General features: G+C 32.3%; 2 protein-coding genes across 2 annotated transcripts; one reads left to right on the top strand and one right to left on the bottom strand.

Moving 5' to 3' along the window:
* Positions 1-5,899: 5,899 nt before the first annotated feature.
* Positions 5,900-16,218, bottom strand: LOC132742495 (hepatocyte growth factor-like). The gene is made up of 3 exons (XM_060730938.1): positions 16,152-16,218; positions 15,188-15,367; positions 5,900-6,033 (listed from the first exon to the last, which is right to left on the bottom strand). The coding sequence occupies exons 1-3, from the start codon at positions 16,216-16,218 to the stop codon at positions 5,900-5,902; spliced, it is 381 nt and encodes a 126-aa protein (XP_060586921.1).
* Positions 16,219-21,798: 5,580 nt separating this feature from the next.
* LOC132742505 (allene oxide synthase-lipoxygenase protein-like) lies at positions 21,799-23,694 on the top strand. The gene is made up of 4 exons (XM_060730945.1): positions 21,799-21,907; positions 22,203-22,295; positions 22,758-22,930; positions 23,536-23,694. The coding sequence occupies exons 1-4, from the start codon at positions 21,799-21,801 to the stop codon at positions 23,692-23,694; spliced, it is 534 nt and encodes a 177-aa protein (XP_060586928.1).
* Positions 23,695-24,144: the final 450 nt, after the last annotated feature.

Below are 24,144 nucleotides of genomic sequence, written 5' to 3' on the forward strand. Positions count from 1 at the left end.
TCTAGCTGCTGTATTTTGAACATGTTGTAACTTGGTCATTGACTGCTTAGAGACTCCATATAACAGTACATTACAGTAGTCTAACCTAGAAGTAACAAGTGAATTTACTAGAGATTTGGTTGCTTTAACAGTAAGATAGGGTCTGATGTGACCGATTTGTCTTAACTGTGCATAACAGTTCCTACAGACATTATTTACATGTTGTTCCATCCTCATGATCGAGTCAAGAAATGCACCAAGATTGCGCACACTAGATGATTGGCTTATTTTTGAACCGTCGACTGTTACTGTAACATCTGAAACAGGTTGCGCGTTATGTTCAGATGAGAAGATGATCAACTCTGTTTTATCGCCGTTTAGCTTCAGCATGTTGGCATTCATCCAACTTACAATATCTTCAAGACATCTTTCAATACGGTTTATATTCTCTTGAATTGAAATATTAGTCACTGGTTTGAAGGATAGATAGAGTAATCTGCGAAGAAATGGTTGTTTAGATCATGTTTACAGCAGATTTCTCCGACAGGTTTCGTATACATCACATAGCTCTTGGGTCCCAGGACAGACCCTTGAGGTACACTGTACTCCGTGTGGACTGGCTGTGATAGTTTGTTGTTTATGCATACAGTCTGGTATCGGTCGGTCAGGTATGACGTCATCCATGCGAGGGGCTTGCCTGTAATTCCAAAGTGTCGTTTAAGGCGGCGAAGGAGCGTTCCATGATCAATTGTATCAAAAGCAGCAGACAAATCAAGCATCACGAGAATAGTCACATTGTTATTATCCAAAGACCGTAGAATGTCATTTTGAACTTTTAACAATGCAGTCTCGGGCGAATGGAACTTGCGATAAGCTGATTGGTTGACCTCGTGTAGATTATTTGTCTTCAGATGGCTCTCAAGTCGTACGTCAACGACCTTTTCCAAGATTTTAGACAGGAATGGCAAGTTAAACACAGGCCTATAGTTTTTCAGTTCGTTAGGATCTAAATTTGGTTTCTTTAGAAGTGGTCTTATTCGTGAGTGTTTGAACATTTTTGGTACATAAGCAGCATCCAAGGACACGTTTATAAAACTGGTTATCACTGGTGTTAGTTCATCTAGGCATTCTTTTAATAGCCATGTTGGAATGGGATCTAACTCACAGGATTTGGTGGCTTATGTTTTAATCAATGCTTTCACTTCTTGCTCTGTGGTTCGAGCAAACACTGTATATTTGACACCCGTATATTCAGATTCCATATCTACATTATCCGGTACCGATTGTGTTTGAGAACGTATGTTATTCCTTATTGTTTCAATCTTTCCGATAAAGAAGTCATTGAATTTCTGGGCAAGGCGCTCTGAAGATGAATCAAATGGTTTTATCACTTCATTTGTATCTCCAAGTAGACCTTTGGTAACTTTAGATAGACTTTTATGATCATTGCCACAAGACTCTATTTTACTTGTATAGTATTCTACACGAGCTTGTTTTAACATCTTGTTCACACTAGAACAGTGTGTTCTGTAGATCTGATGGTCTATTGTAAGTTTAGTTTCACGCCATTTCCGTTCCATTTTAACGCGTTTTATTCATAAAGTGCAATACAATGACGTTGTTGTATGGCGCGCAACTTATTTGGCACCTCCCATACCAGATGAAATTTCCTGCATGGGTAAAACTCGCGGAAACGCCAGTCTGCTATGCAAGAAAAAATAAAACAAGTGCATATGTACATGTATGTATAAATACGGAACATTATGTTGTAGTAGCTCTCTGAGGCCTTATTTTTATCTACGAGCAGCGGTGAAATAATGATTTCTCGCGAGAACGTAATTATTATATACCCATAAATTTTCTCCCTAAAATACTTAGAGGATATTTTTTCGTTTGAGTGAAATATGGTAAAATGCCATCCTGGCTCGTGAAAATATGTGGCATTTTATCATGTTGAGTGAGAATATATAACAAATTTCACAGAAAACGAAAAAATAACCTTTAAATCTAATTTCATTATTGAAGAAAAATGGTAACGAACCCCCTTGTTTGCTACGCAACTGAAATTGTACAGCGCGCAGTAATGTAATTGTTGTCTTGTCTTGCCTGCTATATTTAGCGTTACATTGTGACGTCACGTAAACAATTCTTTAAACGTCTGTACAGCTTTAATGACTGATTTAAAGCACAGCAACTTGAAATTCTATCAAGATTAACGAAAATATCAAAATAAACCCCCTATTGAGTATAAATAAGTGTTTATTTATACTGTATAGGGGGTTTATTTTGGATATTATCATTAATATTTATAGAATTTCATGTTCCTGTAATTAAAGATATTGGTGTTCGCATTTATTTTCTTTGTTAGAAAATTTTCTATCATTCTAGATGGTTTTTCAAAACAAAATTCAACAAAAAGCTGTTTTGTATTTATCGGATTTTTCAAACAAAAAGGCGGAAGAAGTGCCTTAAAATAAATATGAGTTTTGACTCCACCCACTTTCATATTTATATTTCATATTTATTTAAAAAAAAAAGAAATATCTTTGACGGTTACAGCACCATATATCATGGGTAAAATTAAATGAACGCAAATATTGAAGCGCAAATACGAAGGATAAAAATTTCCGTATTATGTTATTGACAAATATGCTACCATATATGGAAGTGCCGAACTATTTTAGTTTATACAAATTTATTTTAATTCGATTGTGATGGAAGCTATAAGCTAATTGAAACACTCTCGAATCCGTTCCTGGAAACACAAAACACAAAAGCATGATAATAATTAATTCACTCAATGAATATCTTATTAAACTCAACTAGATAAGATAATTCCATTATCTGTATTTAACAGAAAGCCACCCGATGTATCAAATCCTATTAAAGAATATTGTTACAGTGACCTACAACTGCTTAAACAACTAGTATGAAATACAACAAATCCGCCAACTACAAGCCAAAAAATAGTAAACTGTAAGCAAAACGATAACTAAAAGCGAAACATATACAAACATAAGAACATCTATACATAAATATAAACAAATATACCTACAAACATTAAACCAACAAGCCTTCAGAATCCCTTCACCGTTATATGGAACTTTTGAAGGCTGTGTAGTTTCAATTTATAGAAAAAGACAAACAGAAAAAAGGCAACTAAAGCACTGTACAACTAGAACTATCACTAAATGTGATTAATACCCTCACAAGACTGCTTCGGAAATGAGGATGTTGCTAGTAACAGAATACCTTGTAAAAAAATTGAAATATAGAGTTATGGTTGTGGGCAATTAAAGATAGTTGTTGTTCTTTTATGTTGCATTTCCTTTCAATGTTGCATTTCCTTTCAATGTGGTTGGCCATTGACGAAGTTTAATTGAATTACTCTGCAATAAGTCCAGAAAGACAAAGAAAAGGAACAATGGGTAATAACTCTATAAATACTGAAGATAGAGTAATAGTTATTGTGCACTGCACTTCCTCTTATTGTGCTTGACCATTGTATGAAGTTGTTTTGAATTCCAACCAGTACGTTTGAAGTTATGCCCCTGACAAGGAAAAGTATCAAAGGGCAGTAACTCTGTATTTTGTCAAAATGGAGTTATGGCTCTTGTGCACTGTACTTCCTTTTAATGTCCTTGAAAACTATATGAAGTTGTATTGAATTCCAAACAGTAGTTTTCAAGTTAAACCCTGGACAAGGAAAAGTAACAAAGGGCAATAACTCTGAAATTAGTCAAGATGGAGTTATGGTTCTTGTTCACTGCACTTCCTCTCAATGTGCTTGACCATTGTATGAGGTCATATTGAATTCCAACCATTAGTGTTCAAGTTATGGTCCGGACCAAAAAGGCAATGGAAAAGTAATAAAGGGCAATAACTCTGTAATTACTTTAGATAGAGTTATGGTTCTTGTGCACTTCACTTTCCCTTATTGTGTTTGACAATTGTATGAAGTTGTTTTGAATTCCAACCAGTAGTTTTCAAGTTATGCCCCGGACAAGGAAAAGTAACAAGGGCAATACCTCTGTAATTAGTCAAGATAGAGTTATGGTTCTTATGCACTGCACTTTCTCTCAATGTGCTTGACCATTGTATGTAGTTATATTGAATTCCAACATTGGTCTTCAAGTTATGGTCCGGACAAAAAAATCAATGGAAAAGTAACAAAGGGCAATAACTCTGTAATTATTTTAGATAGAGTTATGGTTCTTGTGCACTGCACTTCTCCTTATTATGTTTGACATTTGTATGAAGTTGTTTTGAATTCCAACCAGTTGTTTTTAAGTTATGCCCCGGACAAGGAAAAGTAACAAAGGGCAATAACTCTGTTATTAGTCAAGATAGAGTTATGGTTTTTGTGCACTGCACTTCCTCTCAATGTGCTTGACCATTGTATGTAGTTATATTGAATTCCAACCATTTGTCTTCAAGTTATGCTCCGGACAAGGAAATGCAACGGACGTCTGGACCGACCGCCCGACCAACCAACCGACCGACCGACTGACCACCGGGTGACTCCTATATAATAAGTACATTGAAATATACATTGTGATATCAATATCAGACAAACAAAAACTCAAACAAAAAGAAGGGTAACAATCAGTAACCATTACCACTTGCCTAGAAGCCCTTCAAGAAGTACAAAATATGAAAAACAAGATCAACAAGGAAAGGCGGCGTTCAATGAACGCAACCCCCATATGACCCAGCAACAAGAACCAATGGCAAGGAGCCCAGGCGGACCCCAAACATAAAAAGGACAGGGCAACGACACGTTAATCATTAAATGATAAATCAATACCTCCTTTAAAGGGGAAACCCTAGGTGAAATTCTGATACTTCCACCATCAGAATATATAAAAGACTAAAGGAATAATATAACTCCTTCAAGCCCTAACCTGCACATCAATTTACCCAACTGACTAATATAACAATATTCAAAAGAATCACATAAAAGAAGTCACAAACTACATATCATATCAACAAACTCTATATACACAATATTACAAAAAATTACCCCTAAAGGCAAAGGTAGCTATTGATCAATTCAACAAACACAGAAAAATGCCTATCCATACATATAAAATATTTCTGCATAAAAAATAAATCTGCACCAGTTTTTGTCAAAAAAATATAACCTTGTTTACATACCCATTTACCATTAAGTAAATGTGAAACAGTGTGAAAGAAGAAATTACGGGCACGAAACGGATTCCTTCAAAATTAAATGTAACCCACCATCTCTGACTGCAAAAGAATCAGAAATTGGCTTGCCTCCATGAAAAAGGGACGGTATGAATGAACAAATGACATTTACGTTCCTTACACTAAGCCTCTAACCTTTGGTGAACTAATTAGATTTTGACACTTGTTCGATAATAATCGACAGGCCTAGGCAAAATGGTGGAGAAAACAATGTTGGAAGGTGAAATATGATCAAATGTTGAAATTACTGATCATTTGATCTACAGACAATTTAATATTAGAGTTTATATCATTAGTACCAACATGTAAAATATTAAAAAATAATTTCACTAAAGAATGATCCCGTGGAATCTTAGAAGTCAAGCGAACCAAAAGCATGGCCTTTTGAATGCCAAATTCCATCTACATACTTGGCGATGGAATCCGACAAAATGTGAACTTGAACATCTGTAAATAGGAAAATCAGAGCTATTAAAATTATACTGTCTCGAACATTGTTGATAAAATGTTAGCCTTATCAGACCAATTCAGTTCTGAAGTGTTAGAATTTCTAAGCTCTTGCTTCAAAACCTTAAGCACTGATTTTGAAACAAGAAGTTACCAATCATGTAGAAATTTAAAATGATCTACAGGAACCTTTACATCTGTCAAAGAAGAAAAGGTTGAAAGACAGTCAAAAAATATGTGCTTTTTACTAAGGATTTAAATGTCATTTGCTCAAGCAATCAGCAATACGATTATCAGTACCAGCAAGATGAGTAGCCTTTAACTGAAACTCATATACCGAGGCTATGAAACAAATCTCTCCCAAACAATGTTGTAAAAATGAAATTCTAGCTTTACCTATATTGATAACAATACAAACGGCCAAGTTATCACAAAAATCACCACTTTTTTCCCGTGTAAATCAGGACCCCAAAGTTTCAATGCAACTAAAACAGTCAACAACTCTTAACAATAAACGCCAATAACTGATCCAAAATAAATCTTGGAAATGGAGTATGAAACAAATTAGAACAAACCAGTCAAACAACTATCAGAACAAAAAGCACAGTCACTGTAACCACTATCCGTAATCAATTAAGGAAATTCCATTATAAATGGTCGGAAATTCACTCCACCATAAAAGCCATTTTTCACTTCTAAGGGAATATTGAAAACATCTGAGTATCATAACACTCTTTTAACCAATTCAAAATACGATTAATGAAAACACGACTAGATCTAACACATGCTCCGACAAAATTTAATTTGCTACGCAATTTCTGTATTTCTTTTAAAGATGCAGTCTCTCGGTTCAACCATGAAGAAACTAAATCCTTACACTCTTTAAGCCTCTCTTCTGTAACCTGCATAGTCATGAACGATTGTCAAATAAAACACCTAAAATATCATAACCTGAGAAGGAGCACAAGCTTGATAAACAGCCTCCTCAATTCCACTTCTAATAAAAAGTTTACGTAAAATTTGAATGCAAACGTAGCTACCCCTGCAAAATCATCCAAATAATTTAAACAAGATAAACCAACATTTCACATCATGAAAGCAGAGGCGTGAGTAACCCTTTGACAAATATATGCGGAAGACCTTAACCCCATCGCCAAAACTGTATCAAAAAAGATATGACTTTTGCATGAAAAACCCACCATATTATAACTAGAAGGAAATTCTAATTTGTCTATATGCTCGTCTTAGATTATATGACAGATAAGACTTCAAAAGAAATATTTACAAAGCAGGCCACATATCCTAAGGGTGATTCAACAGTATTCAAGTGAGAAATACTGGAACCACCCAACAAGAAAATAGACGAATAGAAAAAACTAAATTACCACAAGCGCAAAGCACAGCAATAATGTCGTGCTGAACGATCTTGAAGGATCAGAAAAATAACATCTCTGATTGAATGTACGGGGCGACTTTATAAATGTAGGAATCAAATAACCAAATTTAAGTTTATTTTTGTATTGTCTGTCATACAGCCTTCCCAGCTGTTGTCGCGTCAAACATCTGAGGAATACAGAGGTGCGCCGCCTTGGAACGATCGCGAGTATAAGTACTGTTGGGGAGTTAATTGTGCATAAAAACAAGAATAAAGATCGTTAAGTTAAAGGCAACGTTCACAGGACGTAGTCCCCGACACACCCAAGTAGGGCAACCAGAAGACATTCAACAACAACCTTCAGTGGACATAAGGGCGGCGAAAGGAGAGGGACATGTAATGTGTGAAGTAATATAAACTAAAACAGGCCCATATGGGAATTGAAGGAATATGGGTTGTAAGGGTGAAAATGGAGGGGGTAAAAATGGGAGGGGGTAGAAAATACATACCGTAAACGACATTTCAACAAGGCAGACATCATAAAACATGTAAACATTCAAAAACAAGTGGTAATACAGACATGAAATACGCTTGAAGGAACACAGAGTGTATCGCCCTGGAACGGTCAGTGTTGGTTTAACCACTGGGGTGTTTAAACCGGGTTTAGGCGCGACAAGCTTCACTCTCAGCCCCAAATATGTTTATGAATGACACAAAATTGTAAATAAAATTAAAGCCCACAAGTGAAATTCTTTCAAATGTTATGGTTACATCAGACGAAATAAATAATACACATAAAAGATTGTGTAAATATGTAGAATAAAGTATCGCCTAATGACCATTTCTAAAGTACTCGATGTCTTAAAGGAAGGCAGAGCAACAAGAAGATCATCTACAAGGGCCTGACGAAGCTCGAAGAACATTAAGACAATTCAGTAGCAAAGGGCTTTAAGAACTGACTATCATAGAGTCTCTCACTTAGTCTGTCAGAAGTAATTAATAGAGGAAATCGTAGCGTCCAACTGTAAAAGGGTTGACCACCAAGCATGCGGTATACCTTAAAATAATTATGTCCTAACCTCTTTTAATAAACCGTTTAATAATTTTACTGAAGACGACAAAAAATGACTATGAACCATGATCCTACGAAGTTTGTAAACCACATCTCCATAGAAATCAGGTTTGGTAACACCTAGTCGAAAAAGAGTTTTTAAATAACAGCTAGATTAAAAAAAACTAAGTCCGAATTACGATGGTAAAACTTATATATTTACGCACTTTATGATAGCGATAACCTTGTTTATTAAGTTTATTAGTAATAAATCTAACACTCTCGTGATTTTGTCACTATAGACAAAGAAGGAAAAAAACTGCTGTTAAACTGCCAATAAACACTGGTTAGGAACTACTTGTATATGCGCTGTTATTTTTTCACCCTCGATTGTATAGTTTACAAAGCATTTTAAAGCAACAGTAAAAAGCATTTTCATTTATATTTTCAGTTTGTTTAATGTTTTCTTTTCATACAATACCGAAATAATATCACAAATGCACTAACGCCACATATCTGATTCATATCAGTTAATAATTTTTTTGACAAAACAGCACCAATTCGTAAGCAGCGTAATGACGTCATCCTAAGTAAACAACTCATTCATAAGCAAGCTGACGTTATTTCATGCATACAAGAATGATAAATGGAGCACTGATGTAAAATACAACGTCAGTTTTTATTGTTGAAAACTTGATAAAATAACGTTTTTCTTATTATTTCTTTTGTTTAATAATTCTATATCTTCGCAACTGTATGGTGCGAAAATCGAACAGCATTATACGAAATTCGGCACCGAAAGTTGTTTCCGCTTGAAAAAATAACATTAATGATCTTCCTTATTGTATCGTGTTAGAAAAATAAAATCGGCCTGACGGGTGTATCTCGGCTATTTAACACCGGTTTGGAGTTTTGATGCGTAAGAATTGGCCACGAAGGCCGCAGCCGATTAGCCGATAAACACCTCTCAGGCCTATGTTATTTCTAAAATAAATTGCGTTCATTTAATTCATCAACACGACTGCACGCCCTAGCAAATATAATTAATTGTGAAATATACACCCCATATGATGTAGCATGAGGTACATATCCATCTAGATATGGATAGTTAACAATATTAAAATCAAAATAATATCTTTTATCGTATATTTTAGTTACTATAGTATTGTTAGTGATAGAAATGTTTAAATCTAAAAAGATGTAATAACGTCTGAAGAGTTAGTTTTATTCTATTCTAAGTTCACTTGGATATATTCTAGAAACCAGCTGATCTAAATAAGGATTATTCATGTTTAGGATATCATTTAGGGAGCGGGAAGTGTTGTTAAATGCATGTATAATTTCCTGATGTGAAGTAGGGGAAAGACTTAGCATAAAATCTCTCTCATAGCAGTAAAGAGATAAATCAGCTATCAGGGGTGCAAAATTAGTTCCCATTGGAATGCATATTATCTGTTTGAAAACTGTATTACCAAATTCTGGAAACAAAGTGATCCCTCGGAAGCATTAATCACAACAAAATTACATAAGAATTGCAGACTTGGTTTGATTGAATCTGTACATAAACCTGACATAAAAGTCATCTAATAAAAACAAAAGTGCTCTACAAACTTCATCACAGGTCAAGATTGTATAGTGTTTAATGATACCATTGGTAAAGATACGTGAAACGTGACCTTTTCTCTTGCAAATGTTTTTTTTAATTAAAGATAATAGTTTATCATTGAAAAGATTATATGGCAATGTTGCATGTAGGGTATAGAGAAATCGTAAGTACTTACATATGAAGCTTGATGATTCTTAACTTTAAACTTATCTAAAATTTCAGATGATTTTTTATCAGACCAAAAAAAGATTTTTGCCCGTATGTTCATAAAATGTTTGACATTATCTTATGACATGTGTCTTGATGACAGTAAAACAAGAAGTCAATAAAATAGAAAGATTACCAGTAGATAAGATGTTGAATTAGTAATGAAGGGGGCTTTATATATAAATATTAATATAATTTTGGAATACAGTACATGATAGGTAGTTTAAGCCTTTTTCTTTCAGCATAACCTTTAAAGAAATACTAGAAAAACGACTTTTCGCAATAAACCTCACTTTCAGCCCCAATATGTTCATTTTAAACGACGGATCCCTGCGATATTCTAACGGCTGTTATGGTAACAAGAGGTAAAAGTACTTACATACAGAAATGATCATGTATATGCATTTAAAAGGTAAACTCAGTGACAATAATAACAATAACAAAATGTCTGAAAGGACATGTTTTTGCAAAGTTCTATTGCTCTACCCACAGAAATATGGTAGACGTTTCGAAAACAGGGCTGCTTTTCATGATAAGTCTTAAGTTTATCCCAAGTCCTAGGACATAAATCCAACTTTAGGACTAACTTAAAATCTTGTCTGTCAATAAATGATTTTATCTTCAGTAAAAACTTGATGCTATAATAAAATTCATTGTTCTGAAATAAAGTCAAGAAATACTACAGCAGACCCTTTAATCCCAGTGTGTTATTGCTTAAGAGTCATGATTTATATGAAATGGATGAAACTTACGCTGCAAATATCGCTTTGACTAACACAACTTTCCCATCTTATTTCCGTGTCTGTTGTATAACACCAAAGTTCATCTGAAAAGTTTGATTCACATGACTTACAAACAATGATGGTGCAATCAGTAACGAATAAATTATGTAAGTTTTTCCTCTCAGTAAATCGGATAATAAAAATTTAATTTAACAGTCAAAATGGATATATTTTAATAAACAATTTCAACTATTGTGGATTACAAAGTGTGAAATAAGATGGTGCTATTTAGTTTCTTCTCAAGGGCAGAAAACGCAAAGACATCACTCCTAACGAAATGGACACTGGCAGGAAGAGACAATCAAAGAACAAGACGGCGAAAGCAACCCAAACCAGCACATCGATTTACCCCTGCAGCCGGGACAAACATTCCATAAACACAAAGTAGTCAACATTAAGACATTCTTTTATGTATTCCGCAAAGGCTTGACAAAGTTGATCAAAGGTTAAACAAGTTAAATAGCATTCAAAGATCAATAAGGGACCCTACATCACGATTGAATAGCATGGAGTCGGAAAAAAACGGTATCAAAGAGAAGCCAAAATTCTTGAGTAACCAATACGACACACTTTCTGTTTGCACCATGCCAAACAAATATTGAGCATATACAGTGTGAAGTTAAATATTTGAAAAAACAAAATTCTGACATAAAATTGAAAACAGTAGCTTGAAGGAGTCAGTTATAGGTCTAAAATGTTATTTATGCTTATTGCAAATATCGTAGGGCAAATATTTCAATAAGCTTCAGTAATATAAATTAAAGCTGCACGCCTCCAGATGAGCGACAATATTTCAATAAAATCAAACCTGGGAAAATGTACTAAGATTTTAGTAAAAGTGTAAAGATTCAAAGTTCTAGTAATAATTTACATGCTATGTGCGATTAATGACCGATTTTCAGTATTTACTAACGCAGTAAAGGATATATTTTCGCATATTTTGTCCTCTTTTAGTAATTCACTTGGGTGAAAAGTGCCAGTGTAAATTGCTTCCTTTTGGTTATTTCACTGAATAATACGTATAAACACATTTTAATGAAAATTAGCATGAATCTGTAGGCGTGCCGCTTTAAACGTAATCCTTAATAGATAACATAGGTTCTATATATGTTATAGATGTATATTCATTCACACAATTAAATATATAGTTTGAACAAAAGACATGAAAAAGCTTCTTGTTGTTCATTTGACTTGTTTATTGCTAATTCCACTATACGGCCAAATTATTTAGAAAACTATTCTTTGTGATAAAACATCACGTACAAAAAGACACAAAGTAGAGCCTTGTACATTGAGGGCCTTAAACATTGTATTAGGGACGAAAATCTTCAACTTTGACATTATTTTCCTTTGCGAAACTTGGCAAAAAGATAATGAGATGTACCAAATAGATGAATTTGAAGGCGTTACAGTACCAAGGCTTGAAAGTTTGAAGTCCAAAAGGTAGGTCATGAAGGAATTTGTCTTTTTTTTACCGAAAACAATTTAAAGAGGGTATCTCAGTGATAGAAACAGATACTAGTGGAGTTACGTATATGAATTTAACTAAGTAGAAGGTTCTTTGAATTACAGACTGATATATAGTTATGCTATTTGTACGTAACACCTAGTAACTCCATATATGGAGAGGGTTTTTTGAAGTCTGAGAAAGAGGTATTCGTAAATACTCTCAACTCAACTAGGTCTTTTAGCCGTCAATTTGTCGTTTTAGGGAACTTTTTTGGTTTCCGTAAAGATAAAAGCACAAAAGACTGTATTTTTGCTCTTAAGTCAATTAAAAATAAAGTAATAAGAAATGAAAATAAAATATTATATTGTGTATTTATCGATTTTCGTAAAGCTTTTGGTGTTGTTTATAGAAATGGTATATGGTTTATGTTAGTAAAACAAGGAGCGTCTTCTAGAATTGTAAATATGTTAAAAGTCATGTATGAAAATGTTAAAACACGTGTAAGAGTAAATGGCTCCTTATTAAAGTTAATATTTCGATTTTTAACACAGGCATTAAACAGGGAAAACCATTATCTCATCTGTTGTTTATATTGTTCATTAATGATATGTATGACCTTTTACACGATGGCAATAAATATTTTCTTTTTATTGAAGAATTAAAATTATTCTTTTATTGTTTGCTGATGATACTGTGTTGTTCTCTTTACAAAGAAGGATTAAAAAAATTATAAGACAAACTACATTTATAATGTCAAAAGTGGGACCGACAAGTCGGTTTTAATGATATGTAAATAAATATGATATTTTTTCTTTATGATAATAAAATTCTTAATATTGTAAAAAAAACTTTGTATACTTGAGTGTAACAATTCCTCAAACGGTATCTTTAATCAGGCACAAACATGTTTATCTCAGCAAGCCTTCATGGCTTTATATGCACTCAACTCTCTTTTTGATAACTTTTCATTGAATGTTAAAAAATTTTAAACTGTTTGATTCTATGATAATGCCTATTCTTAACTATGGGTCTAAAATATAAGGCTTTCATATTCACCAGATATTGAGCGAGTGCATAAAAAGTTTATGAAGCAATTTTGAGGTGTTAGACAACAAACATGTAATACTACCGTATATGATGAATTAGGTAGGGTTCCCCTTCTTGTTTTACGTAAGATCAGTATTGTAAAGTTCTGGTTTTAGAATTGCTAAGAATCAAGATTCAATTTTGTATAAACTTGTGATGATGACAGATAATAACAATCGGTTTATAAATAAATAGACCAATGATGTAAAATGTCTTTTCTGTCACGGGTCGTTTTATTTGTTATGTTAATTGTTCATTTTGGCGTGCACTGTTCGTCATTTAGTCGCGGGAAAAGAACTCTTATTGTCCGCGCACGTCGATTATCGTTTAACTCCGTGGTGTTTATTATCGTAATTGTATTGTATTGTATCGGATGGGTTCGTAACGTACGATCTTTTGCGGAAATTCATGGAAGCGGCCGAAACAATTCAACTATGTCTGTATCTCGTGCTAGGTGGTTTACCGTTTTGGTTGGTCCAATCGTGTTGTACGTTGTATGAAAGAGATTTGAGTGAAAGTTTTACATTGGTTTTTAACATTTCCTTTCTTCCAAATTACCATGAACTTTCCTTCTTCAGTTCACTTTGACTTTATCTTTATCCTCTTACGAGTATAGATATACCAAGTCTCCTTAATATATCAATTCTATTAGATAAGCTGAACGAATTTATGGAAATATCTTATTATAAAGTTATTTATTTTTATTTTATGTATGTTTAATAAACTTGTATTATAATCATGTATTTATGTTTAAGATGTTTTTCCTTCGTACAAATTACAATTAAATTGACGAACCTACGCCAGGAGTTCTAGTTATAATTCTACCCTGGGCACGTGACACTTACAACTTAGGCTTTTCGTATTTATCTGATAACCCCATTCTGTTTTTCTTAAGTCTATTATCCAACGAATATAAGATCAATATTATCAACAATGGTTTTCTGAAATTTATAATTCTAGTAAACTTGATACGTATAGTTTAATTAAAAGCACATTTGGAAGGGAAAAGTACGTGGCTTGTATTATAAATAGTAAATTTAGAAAAGCCCTTTCACGTTTTAGATGTTCTGCTGATAAATTTATGATTGTAGAAGGAAGATTTAGAAATATTGAAAGAAATCAACGCTTTTGTTTAAAATGCAATATGAATGTAGCGGAAACGGAATATCATTTTTTTACTTGCTTGTCCGAATGAAGACAATATTTACCCAAATACTACTGCCGTTGGCCAAATGTACACAAATTTAAAATGTTAATGAATAACTCACAACAGATTGTTATAAAATAGTATCTAGATTTATTACTATGCAACTTTAGCTTAATAAACAACTGGTATTTTATTCCAACTAATTTCAAACACTAATTATTATAGTCCTTATATTTATTTCATAACAGTGATATTATATATGTAATATTACTTTTCTCGTATTTAGATGTTTTATGCGTTTGTTAATATGTTTATATGTATGTATACACATCATTATTGTTTATGGCTATAGACTTATGTTTGTGTCTTAATGAAATCTCTTATCTCTTCTTTGTAATTGTGTTTGTCCCAATCGTTCTCTTAATTAAGTCACACACACCCTCTTCCCGCCATTCAAAATGTACATGATGATACATTAACTTCTTTCATAAACCACTTGATGCCGCCAAACAATTTTCATAGTCGTATCATTAATTATCATATAAATGCTTATACTAAATTACTGAGAACTCTTTTATAAACCAATATTTTAGTAGAATATCCAGACGATACATTTACATATTTTATGTATTACGATTCGAAATTCTTATGGAAAATGTGCCCATTATATGCTGACCCAACAATGCAGTAAACATTGTTATTTTTGTCCGCTTTCTTGCTTCTATTTTACAATCATTTCTGAACAAATACTGAAAACTTTATATTGTAAAAACATAAATGTTCTAAATTTTAAAAAAATTATATAAAAAGATACAATTAACGTAATGATCGTTCGTGTGGACTTACAACTTCCATCAGCGTCTCTACAATAGTTATGAGCATCTTTTACGGATGCGTCATTCGGGAAGTGATTGAAAACGTCCCTTGTGTGTTGGTGAGGCTGTTGACTGTCCCAGCGCTGGCATTTATAACCACCCAGTGTCACGTTCAGAGTACCACTGTATGATGGGGCGTCAATGCATTCTTCTGTAAACATTTAATAAGTAAAAGTAACAACTTTATCAAATATAAATATGCATCTGCAATGATAAAAAATATGATGCTTCAATTTTTCTTTGATTTCCTAATTATCATGATTATGATTATTATATTGTCTATATTATTAGCTAGATAAACCTTGCCGGATAAACTTATCTCTATTAAAAACATGTATGCAGACGCTGCTTTATTGGGGAAAAAGTAAAAATGAAGCTTTTTAAACAACAACATGATTAAACTAGATAAAAGCAGGATTAATAGAATGCATGGTTGTTGTCGGGATGAAAAAGGCTTATCATGTTCGCTACGAAAGTGAATATTGGCTCGCTAAGGCTCGCCTAGATACACTTTCTCGGTCACCGCAAAAACCGATACCAGGGATGTATTCACTGTGTTTATCACGAAAAATTTCAATAATGTAAATGTAAGGAGTACATTGAAAAATAAATATTTCATTCCGTCTATCTATTGAAAGGTTCGTAGATCTAATAAATATTTCCTAGCTGTACTGAAAAATGAGCAATTAATATTTCATTAACTTACGGAAAAGCATTATAAATAACTTTATTATATATTTTTACGATTTATTGAATTTTATATATTTAAACGCATGCATGCGTTATGTATAATATTATAGATATTACTTTACACTAATCTTAAGAATCATGTACTTGCTAGAAATCTACAGAAGAGCAAAAAATAATGTCTGTTATCTTTAATTTAATAAGTTGCTATTACCATGTGATTTTATAAACGTTTAAAATTCCTTTACCTCCATTTATACTAGTTATAGCACAGGCAGCAATCACGGTATAAATCTGCTCCATTCTGAGAGTCATCTCTGCTGGTTATGAAAAAGAAGAGCCAATGCGAGTTTGCCGTAGAAACTCTCTTGTATATTCATAATGGAATTATTGTTCCTGTGTGAATCATTCCAATTGGTTAGTCTATAATAAGCTTTATTATTATCAGGTGCTTTTCATTATTCATTTTCTTTGAAACTATATACATATATACATTTATATTATTTTCTCCTTTTACTCCACGAGTTAAATGATATGAATTTTTTTATAAGATACGCAGTTGGTCAGATTTCTAAAAGATAAGAAAAACAAAAAGAAATCAATTGACATATTAATATGAGAATCTTTGTTGCAAGATGACAACGGTATGATTTAATTGTTATTTGATCAGAGACGAACTAAAATGTGAAATAGAATAAAGGTTTCTATAAATATTTTTCTGGTCCTTCGGGATCACTGAGCCCAGAACTTATAAGTATTTAGAATTAGTATCGCTCAAGCTGGTGCAAGGAGGAATGAGGGGTGTTGCACTTTTTCATTATCTCTTATGTACAGACTCAATAAAACCGAGTCTGCAATTTTCATGTAATTTTGCTGTTTAAATGATTCCGATGGATCACTTTTTTATCAGATATTTGTATGGTGACATATTTCTTTCGCAAGCAAAACATTTAATTTTCACAATGATTGTCTAACTAGTTATGTTACATGTTAAGTAGTTTAATAATATATATTTATATGATTAACTAGATATTGAATTTGGTAAACATTAAAATGACGAAATTATATTGAACTTCCTCAAACACGCCTATAGTTGCCAACACTTACCAGTTTACTCTCTTGCGCATCGGTCGAATGTTTCACTATCGCTCACTTTCCTACCTGTGCTGAAATTGTAGGTTCAGGCCGATCTTTCTTTTTTTCAGACAGGAAAATCCGTGTCTACACTTCAGCCAATCAGTGACTAGCTTACTTGTAACGAATTGTCACATGCCTGAATTTGACGCATCGTAATGTAAACAATGCGTGTTCATTTGTACTTTACTTAAAATTGTTTTGTATTAAACCTTTCTATCAAATGACCTAATAAAGCCACCAAAATGGTAAATTTGCAATAATATATTATTTACGGGTCTGAAGTAACGGGGGTGTATTCAGTAAGATGCGAAGGGAGCGTATTACCAGTTATATAAAAGACACATTATGTCTCAGAAGTCCATAATTATTAAATTCTTTAGAAATGTCAAACGTGTGTTAAATAATGTTTTAAAACTAGATTTAAATTCTGTTTGATGTTTAACAGCTGAGGAAAGTAGCACTGAAGTCCAATAATGTGTAGTAAAAACTAAAGAAGTATTTTTGAATTCCAAACAAAATTCTTATTCACTATAATTATATAAATCGTCAACAAGGCAAAATGTGAAAAGAATATTCATCCATAAAACATGGGTATTTGTTATGAAACTGTACCAAGATACAAATAAGTTTTTGAAAAATAAAAATTAAATCATTTGTTAGGCATGTTTGGACTTTAAAGGTTTATCTATAAAAGATTTGGGTATGTTAGCTTGTCACTTGGATGATTATCTGTATATGTTGTCTACCGTTTTTCTTTTGTTACAACATCAGCAAGTCAATTCGGACGATTTCTATTATCAGTTCTGCAAAATATCAGACAAGTTAAGTCTTAAAGTGAGCAAACTTTCATTTTTTGGAAAGGTAAAACACGAATTTAATAACGTTTGTTTAAATAATGGGGTTTTAAAGCATTCCAAATGCTTATCAGCTAATGAAAATAAATTGAATACGACTTATGTATCATAAGATTAAAGAAGCAAAGTCTGAATGACTTCCATTAAACGTTAAATCACTTTAAAATCACTATATTATTAAATGTATTTATTGCATAAAACCAACACAAGCAACAGATAACTCATGTAAGTTGCCAATGAGTTACATTTTTCAAAACTGAAACAGGACATCAGAAATAAAAATAACAATTGTAAAATAGATATAAAAGCATTTCTGGTGCATAATTGGTTTAAAAGTACTTATAAAGAAGAATGAATGAACACCCCTCTCTCTCTCTCTCTCTCTCTCTCTCTCTCTCTCTCTCTCTCTCTCTCCCTCTCTCTCTCCCTCTCCCTCTCTCTCTCTCTCTCTCTCTCTCTCTCTCTCTCTCTCTACCTCTCTACCTCTCTCTCTCTCTTACATATTAAAAGATACAAACAACACTTTATCAAATACCCAGTATCAAATACCCTGTTAAAATGTTAAAAATGTGTTGTCAGATTAAGATTTGCATAAAAATATATTGAATAAAGATAATATTACAACTGTGCGTCTAAATACTATTGAACAAAGAATAAATGGTCAGCAACTTCAACAGTGAAATACTGAAAACTATTTTTTTGTAAATTAGAAAGCTGCTTTTATTTATGTCAAGAAAGTTATTGCATGTAATTTGTTTTCATAATGTAAAACATTGCTATATATTATCAAGGGTTTGGTACTTGTCTTGAAACTAGCTAAAAGATGGTAGACATAAATATTTAAACAATTAAACGTTTATTTAACAATGCGATATAAAACAAATTGAAACTGGATTAAATGTTTTAAGTACATGTATTTCCATGTTAAAATGACTCGTGTAACACTTGTTTATCTACATATTATTGTTCATGGCATTATGGAATAAATACATATCAATAATGAATTGTAACAATTTTGGTAACTTTCTATAAATACATTTCTATACTTAGCGATGCAACTACTGAATTCATTTGTTCAAATGTGCATAATTGTAATGTATCATAACTTTCTGCAATTTGTATTGCATCGCTTAATAATTACTTGACTTTGAATATGTTTAGCCAAATTGAATAAAGTAATTGACGATGACATCCATGCCAGCATCTTCGAAATATTTCATGTGAGCAAGTTATCAAGATAGTCTACAGAATGTTGGTCGTTCTACTCAGGTGAACGTTTGTGCCAAATTCACAAAGGGGCACCTGAGGTTTTCCTGCTCAAGATAAGCTGGAAAACCGCCAAAAAGAGTTCGTGATTTTGAAGCCTGTTGTTTTGATCACGGGTTGTAGTTTGATTTTTTTTAAAAGGAAATTTCCCACATATTGTTATATTGCTGATCACAAGTGCTGATTATTCTATAGTGACATCAGTAAAATATGTTTATCCTGTTAACCTTATACAGTTACACAAGTGCTAATTTTTCAATGGTGACATCAATAAAATATGTTTATCCTGTTAACCTAATATGGTTTTGTAGATTGAATCAAAAGTTACATTGTCCACATGTTAAAAAGTCGACTTATGAGCATTTACTTAATTCACCAATACCTTCAACTTATTAAATATTTATTGGTTAAAATATATAAACAACGTTATCAGATTATTCACTCTAGATGCATTTTTTATATAGTACATTATCGTATATTAGCCATTCTATATCATAATTATGTTCAAGTGTTCTTTGCTCTTATCATATTTTCAGTCATGTGTTCTTTGGTTTTATCATTATTTTCAGTTGGATGTATTTTCCATTTATGTCTTCATTGTTTATTTCAGTCATGTGTTTAATGTTTTATTATTTCAGTCATTTGTTCATTGTTTTCTTATTTCAGTCATTTGATCATTGTTTTACTATTTCGGTCATTTGTGTATTGTTTAATTATTTGTTGTTGTTTTTTTTGCAATTTTAGTCATGTTTTTTATCTTTTATATTTTCAGTCATATGTGTTCGTATGAACAGTCTGATGGCAATCCAGTTGTACCAACATAAAGGGGAATATAATTCTGTAAGTATCACAATAATTTGAGCTTAATTGATGCATAACAAATGATGTTAAAGCTGTAAATGTTCTGTAATCTGAAACCTCTTCTAATGTTTTATAACTGAAGAGTTATCAAATTTAGTTTAAACATTAACGAAAAGAATGCAATTTGGTCAGGGTAATTACCATTGAATTGATCAAGATTAGTAAGTTCTAGTATCGGATTGTAGCACAATTCAGTAGAAGTGAATATTAGTTCAGATTAAGATAATATTTTGGTTCCAGAATATGATTCTAATACTCTCCCCTGATGTGATAAATATTGATAGTGAAATAATTACTTTTTTTATACTTTCTTAATGATATATAACGTTTGCATCATTGGTTAATAATAATGCAACAATAAATCAGTTAATTGTGCATGTACTGCTGTAAGAATGTTATTTACCTGTATTTGATTTTTCAAGTTCCTATATATGGATGTTCAGGATGAAACTTTGAATGTAGTCATTAAACAGCATAGCCAAACTTGTCAAACATTTTAAAATTTTGGTAACTTATGACAGTTAAATAGTTGTGTGAATACATGTATGTTTACCTTGTTTTTAATTAATATTGTCAAGTATATAAATAAAACATTTGTTACAGTTCACTGACATTTTTTTTTGTAATTTATTGTAAACTATTTTCATCAATTATTGTAAATTTAAAAGACATTTTTTTTGTAATTATGTCAAAGTATGTTTATTTTCAAGATTATTATTGCATTTAATTGAATGACACTTCTACATCTTTTGTAAGCTTGATTCTTGGCGAATGGATGTTGAAGGAACTATGCCAGAGGATCTTAAAAAAACGATGGGTTGGTATAAGTGACATTTACTCATTTTTTGCTGTCAAATGAAGTTGAATTGTGTTTTATTCCAAAGAATTGACTTTTTATGACTGACCAATAATTGATATTAAAAAATGTTACTATACAAATACAAAACAACAACCTTAATTGAAAAAAAAAAAAAACAACTACAAAAAAACTGCCACTCTCTTTTTCAACTGTTAATTTAACGTCATTTCTGAAAAATGTATGGAAATTCCCGTCGATCATGCAGATTATTGATTTTTTATTTGATATGGTGACATGTGCAATAATGTGATGCAAACTTCATGAAAGGTGTGGAGATGGTGCGACACCATAATGGACGTCATTTTGAGTATATGCTATAAACGGGCCCTGTTTTCAAGCGTAGCTAAAAATATTATTGGTGGGTTTAATAAGGAAAGAAATGGACTTTTATATATTGATAGCATTTCCCTTTAATATGGTACATCTTTCTTTATTACTGACATTCTAACATAAACGAAACATTTGATTAAAAGTGTATCACATATCATTAAACACACTGTAGGTTTAAAATTGAAAACAATAATGGCATACTGTCAAGTTTTTTTAATTTTTACTTGTTTTCTTATCATGTACACATTTATGGTCATAATATTACTTTATTGCATATGATTGTAATAAAAATCATAATATGATGACTTTATTATTTAATCTTTTAGTTTAAACATACACATGTATATATATTTAAGCGTGATCGTGAAACAAGTTTATGTAAATTATATTGATAATGATCATGCCCGGACTTCCTGCAGCAAGCCAGTAATGGTGTCATATGAGAAATCTTGGTCGTGACCCGAGTACATGATAATAGCTTAAACTCAGTTACTAAGTTGCGAGGCAGCTACCTTAACCATTAGGTATCTAACGATATATCATGAAGTTCGAGCTTTAGAGCATAATGCACACTATACTTTTGTGCAGATGTCTTTATTGTATTTAGTGTTGCCGGGTAACCATTTCCGTGACGATGCACTCTTGTTATACAATGCCATTAACTCTTATGTGAAGAAATATGTAGACTTATACTATGGTAAGGGCAATAACTCTTATCAAAGATAGAATGTCATAAAACGTGTCATGTGATATGAGATTCTATGAATAGTTTCAAGAAAAATGCCAGAATGCGAGCATTTAGAATGCTTGTTCTTTCGTAAAGTTAATTAATATCTTATGTCATTTTAATAACGAATGTGATATTCTTTTGATTTAGCTTCCAGACAACTGTTTCCCTAGTTTAAGATGTTGCAAATAATTGTACCTAAAAGTCACATGGTATGAACAGTCCTTGTTCTTATCATCTTACATTTTTCTATGATTTATTTCAGATACTGTAGAAAAGATGACTGGTGTTTGTTGCAAGGCCGAGGAGCTGAGCTTGTTAAATAAAGAGAAAAAGGTGGCTGGGCTGCGAAATTCTGGTAGGTCAATGGACATTTACTCTCTACTTTTTTTCAGAACAAAAAAAAAACCAAACAAAAACAAAACAATTCGGATGTGTCATTGTTAAACTCCAATAACAATGGTTGTTAATTCATTTTTTAAGATTTACTGTGGCTACTGTTACTGCCTGTGTATCAACTTTGTGAAGTGTTTGAATAATTATAAAGTGGAATCTAATTTTCCATTCCATATTTAATAAATTACTTTTAAACTCCAAAAGTGGTCACTGACCAAGGCACATAATTGTCAAAAATTGTAACAGAATCATACCTCTCATGAATGACTTTTGCATTTTATTTTTATTTCTTATAGCTGCAAGTTCTATTAAACACTTAAATTATTGTGTCTTTTTGGGCATAATTACAGGTACTGATAAAATAATCGTAAAACAAAGGTCAATACAAAAGTCGTATTTATGATAATATTTTTATATTTACAAGGTAACACAGTGAATGTCAACTTTATATCAAAAGACCAACTTTACACAGTTCTTACATCAATCATATTTACATGCAGTGTGTCACACGCCTCAACAAACTTCCCAAAATATGACGAGTACGCATTCCCGCCAAACTACCCAGCATTGTTGACAGGAACGCCCCCAAAAGATAAGGTTAGCCTAACTTTATTATTATAAATGTCAATCATTGGAACATATTCACAATTTGCGATTTGGTTTTAATCAAACACAAAGTTAGAAGGAAAACATATAAGTTTCCCTATAAAAAGGCACGGATATTAAATTCAACTAGTTTGCCTGCTTCTTGCATTTTGGTATTATTTAATGAAAAATGAATCATTGATGTAACAAAAATTTCCTAATGATACAAAACTGATCAGGATACCTTGAAAACATAAGCTGATGATCGGGCATGCATATAATGAGACAAGCAGTTTGTAATGTGGCGTCAAATTGACAGAAGACGCATCTATAAGAATGCATTTGTACAGTGTTTAATTATATATTTATGCTGCAATTTTTAGACTTGACATTTCTGATTTGCTATGTGAAAATGTACATACCATTTAAAAACAAAAGGACTCACTGACAAGCTGACAAAATCTAATGTCAAAACAGGAATGTTAAACAATCCTGTATATTCATTTATAAATTAGTATTTTTCCTTAGAGAGTATTTTTTTTTAATTTTTTCCCCTGAAAGACTTTGTTATTTGTTTGACCTAAATTAGACTAATTTTATTTTTTGAAATTTTTCAGACTCCACTTGAGGAGAATCATATTTTGAAAATGTTGCCAGACAAGCCGACGACCATGGATATGATGATTGTTACCAAAATCCTTAGCCAACGGGGAACTAGAAGTCTTGGAGACTTTGAAGTTCAGTGCATTTTTGAAACAGAGGCCAGAAAGTGGTAGACGAGTGAGTTTAACTGTGTCATAAGCTAAATTGTTCATGTAATGGCATGACTATTCTTCTCTACCTGATGGTACTTTATTTATGAATATTTTATGTCATTATTGTTGGAAGGTATTCACTAGAAACTTTAAGTGTCTTTGTAATCATACCTGATATTTGCTGATTACTAGCAAAGATGCATACTTCCAAGAATGATTTCAACTGCCTTAAACCCCTTTCTGTATTTGAAAAATCCTGGTTTTGCATATAAGATTTCCCTTGTTTTAGTTTTGGTTTTGATGTTTGTAGCTTAATTTTTATATTTTGATATTGAAATCCCTTAACCTTTGAATTGATGTGCCAAATTTACCGCTGGGCAAATCCATTATGTTAAAGGTTGATATAGTAAAAATTGTCTAAAGCAAGCGTTCTGTGCATATCAGTCATATAGTAATTCAATTAATTTTGGC

This window comes from Ruditapes philippinarum, unplaced genomic scaffold (assembly GCF_026571515.1).
Source record: "Ruditapes philippinarum isolate M1 unplaced genomic scaffold, ASM2657151v2 ctg5654_1_1_1_1, whole genome shotgun sequence".
NCBI lineage: Eukaryota > Metazoa > Mollusca > Bivalvia > Venerida > Veneridae > Ruditapes > Ruditapes philippinarum.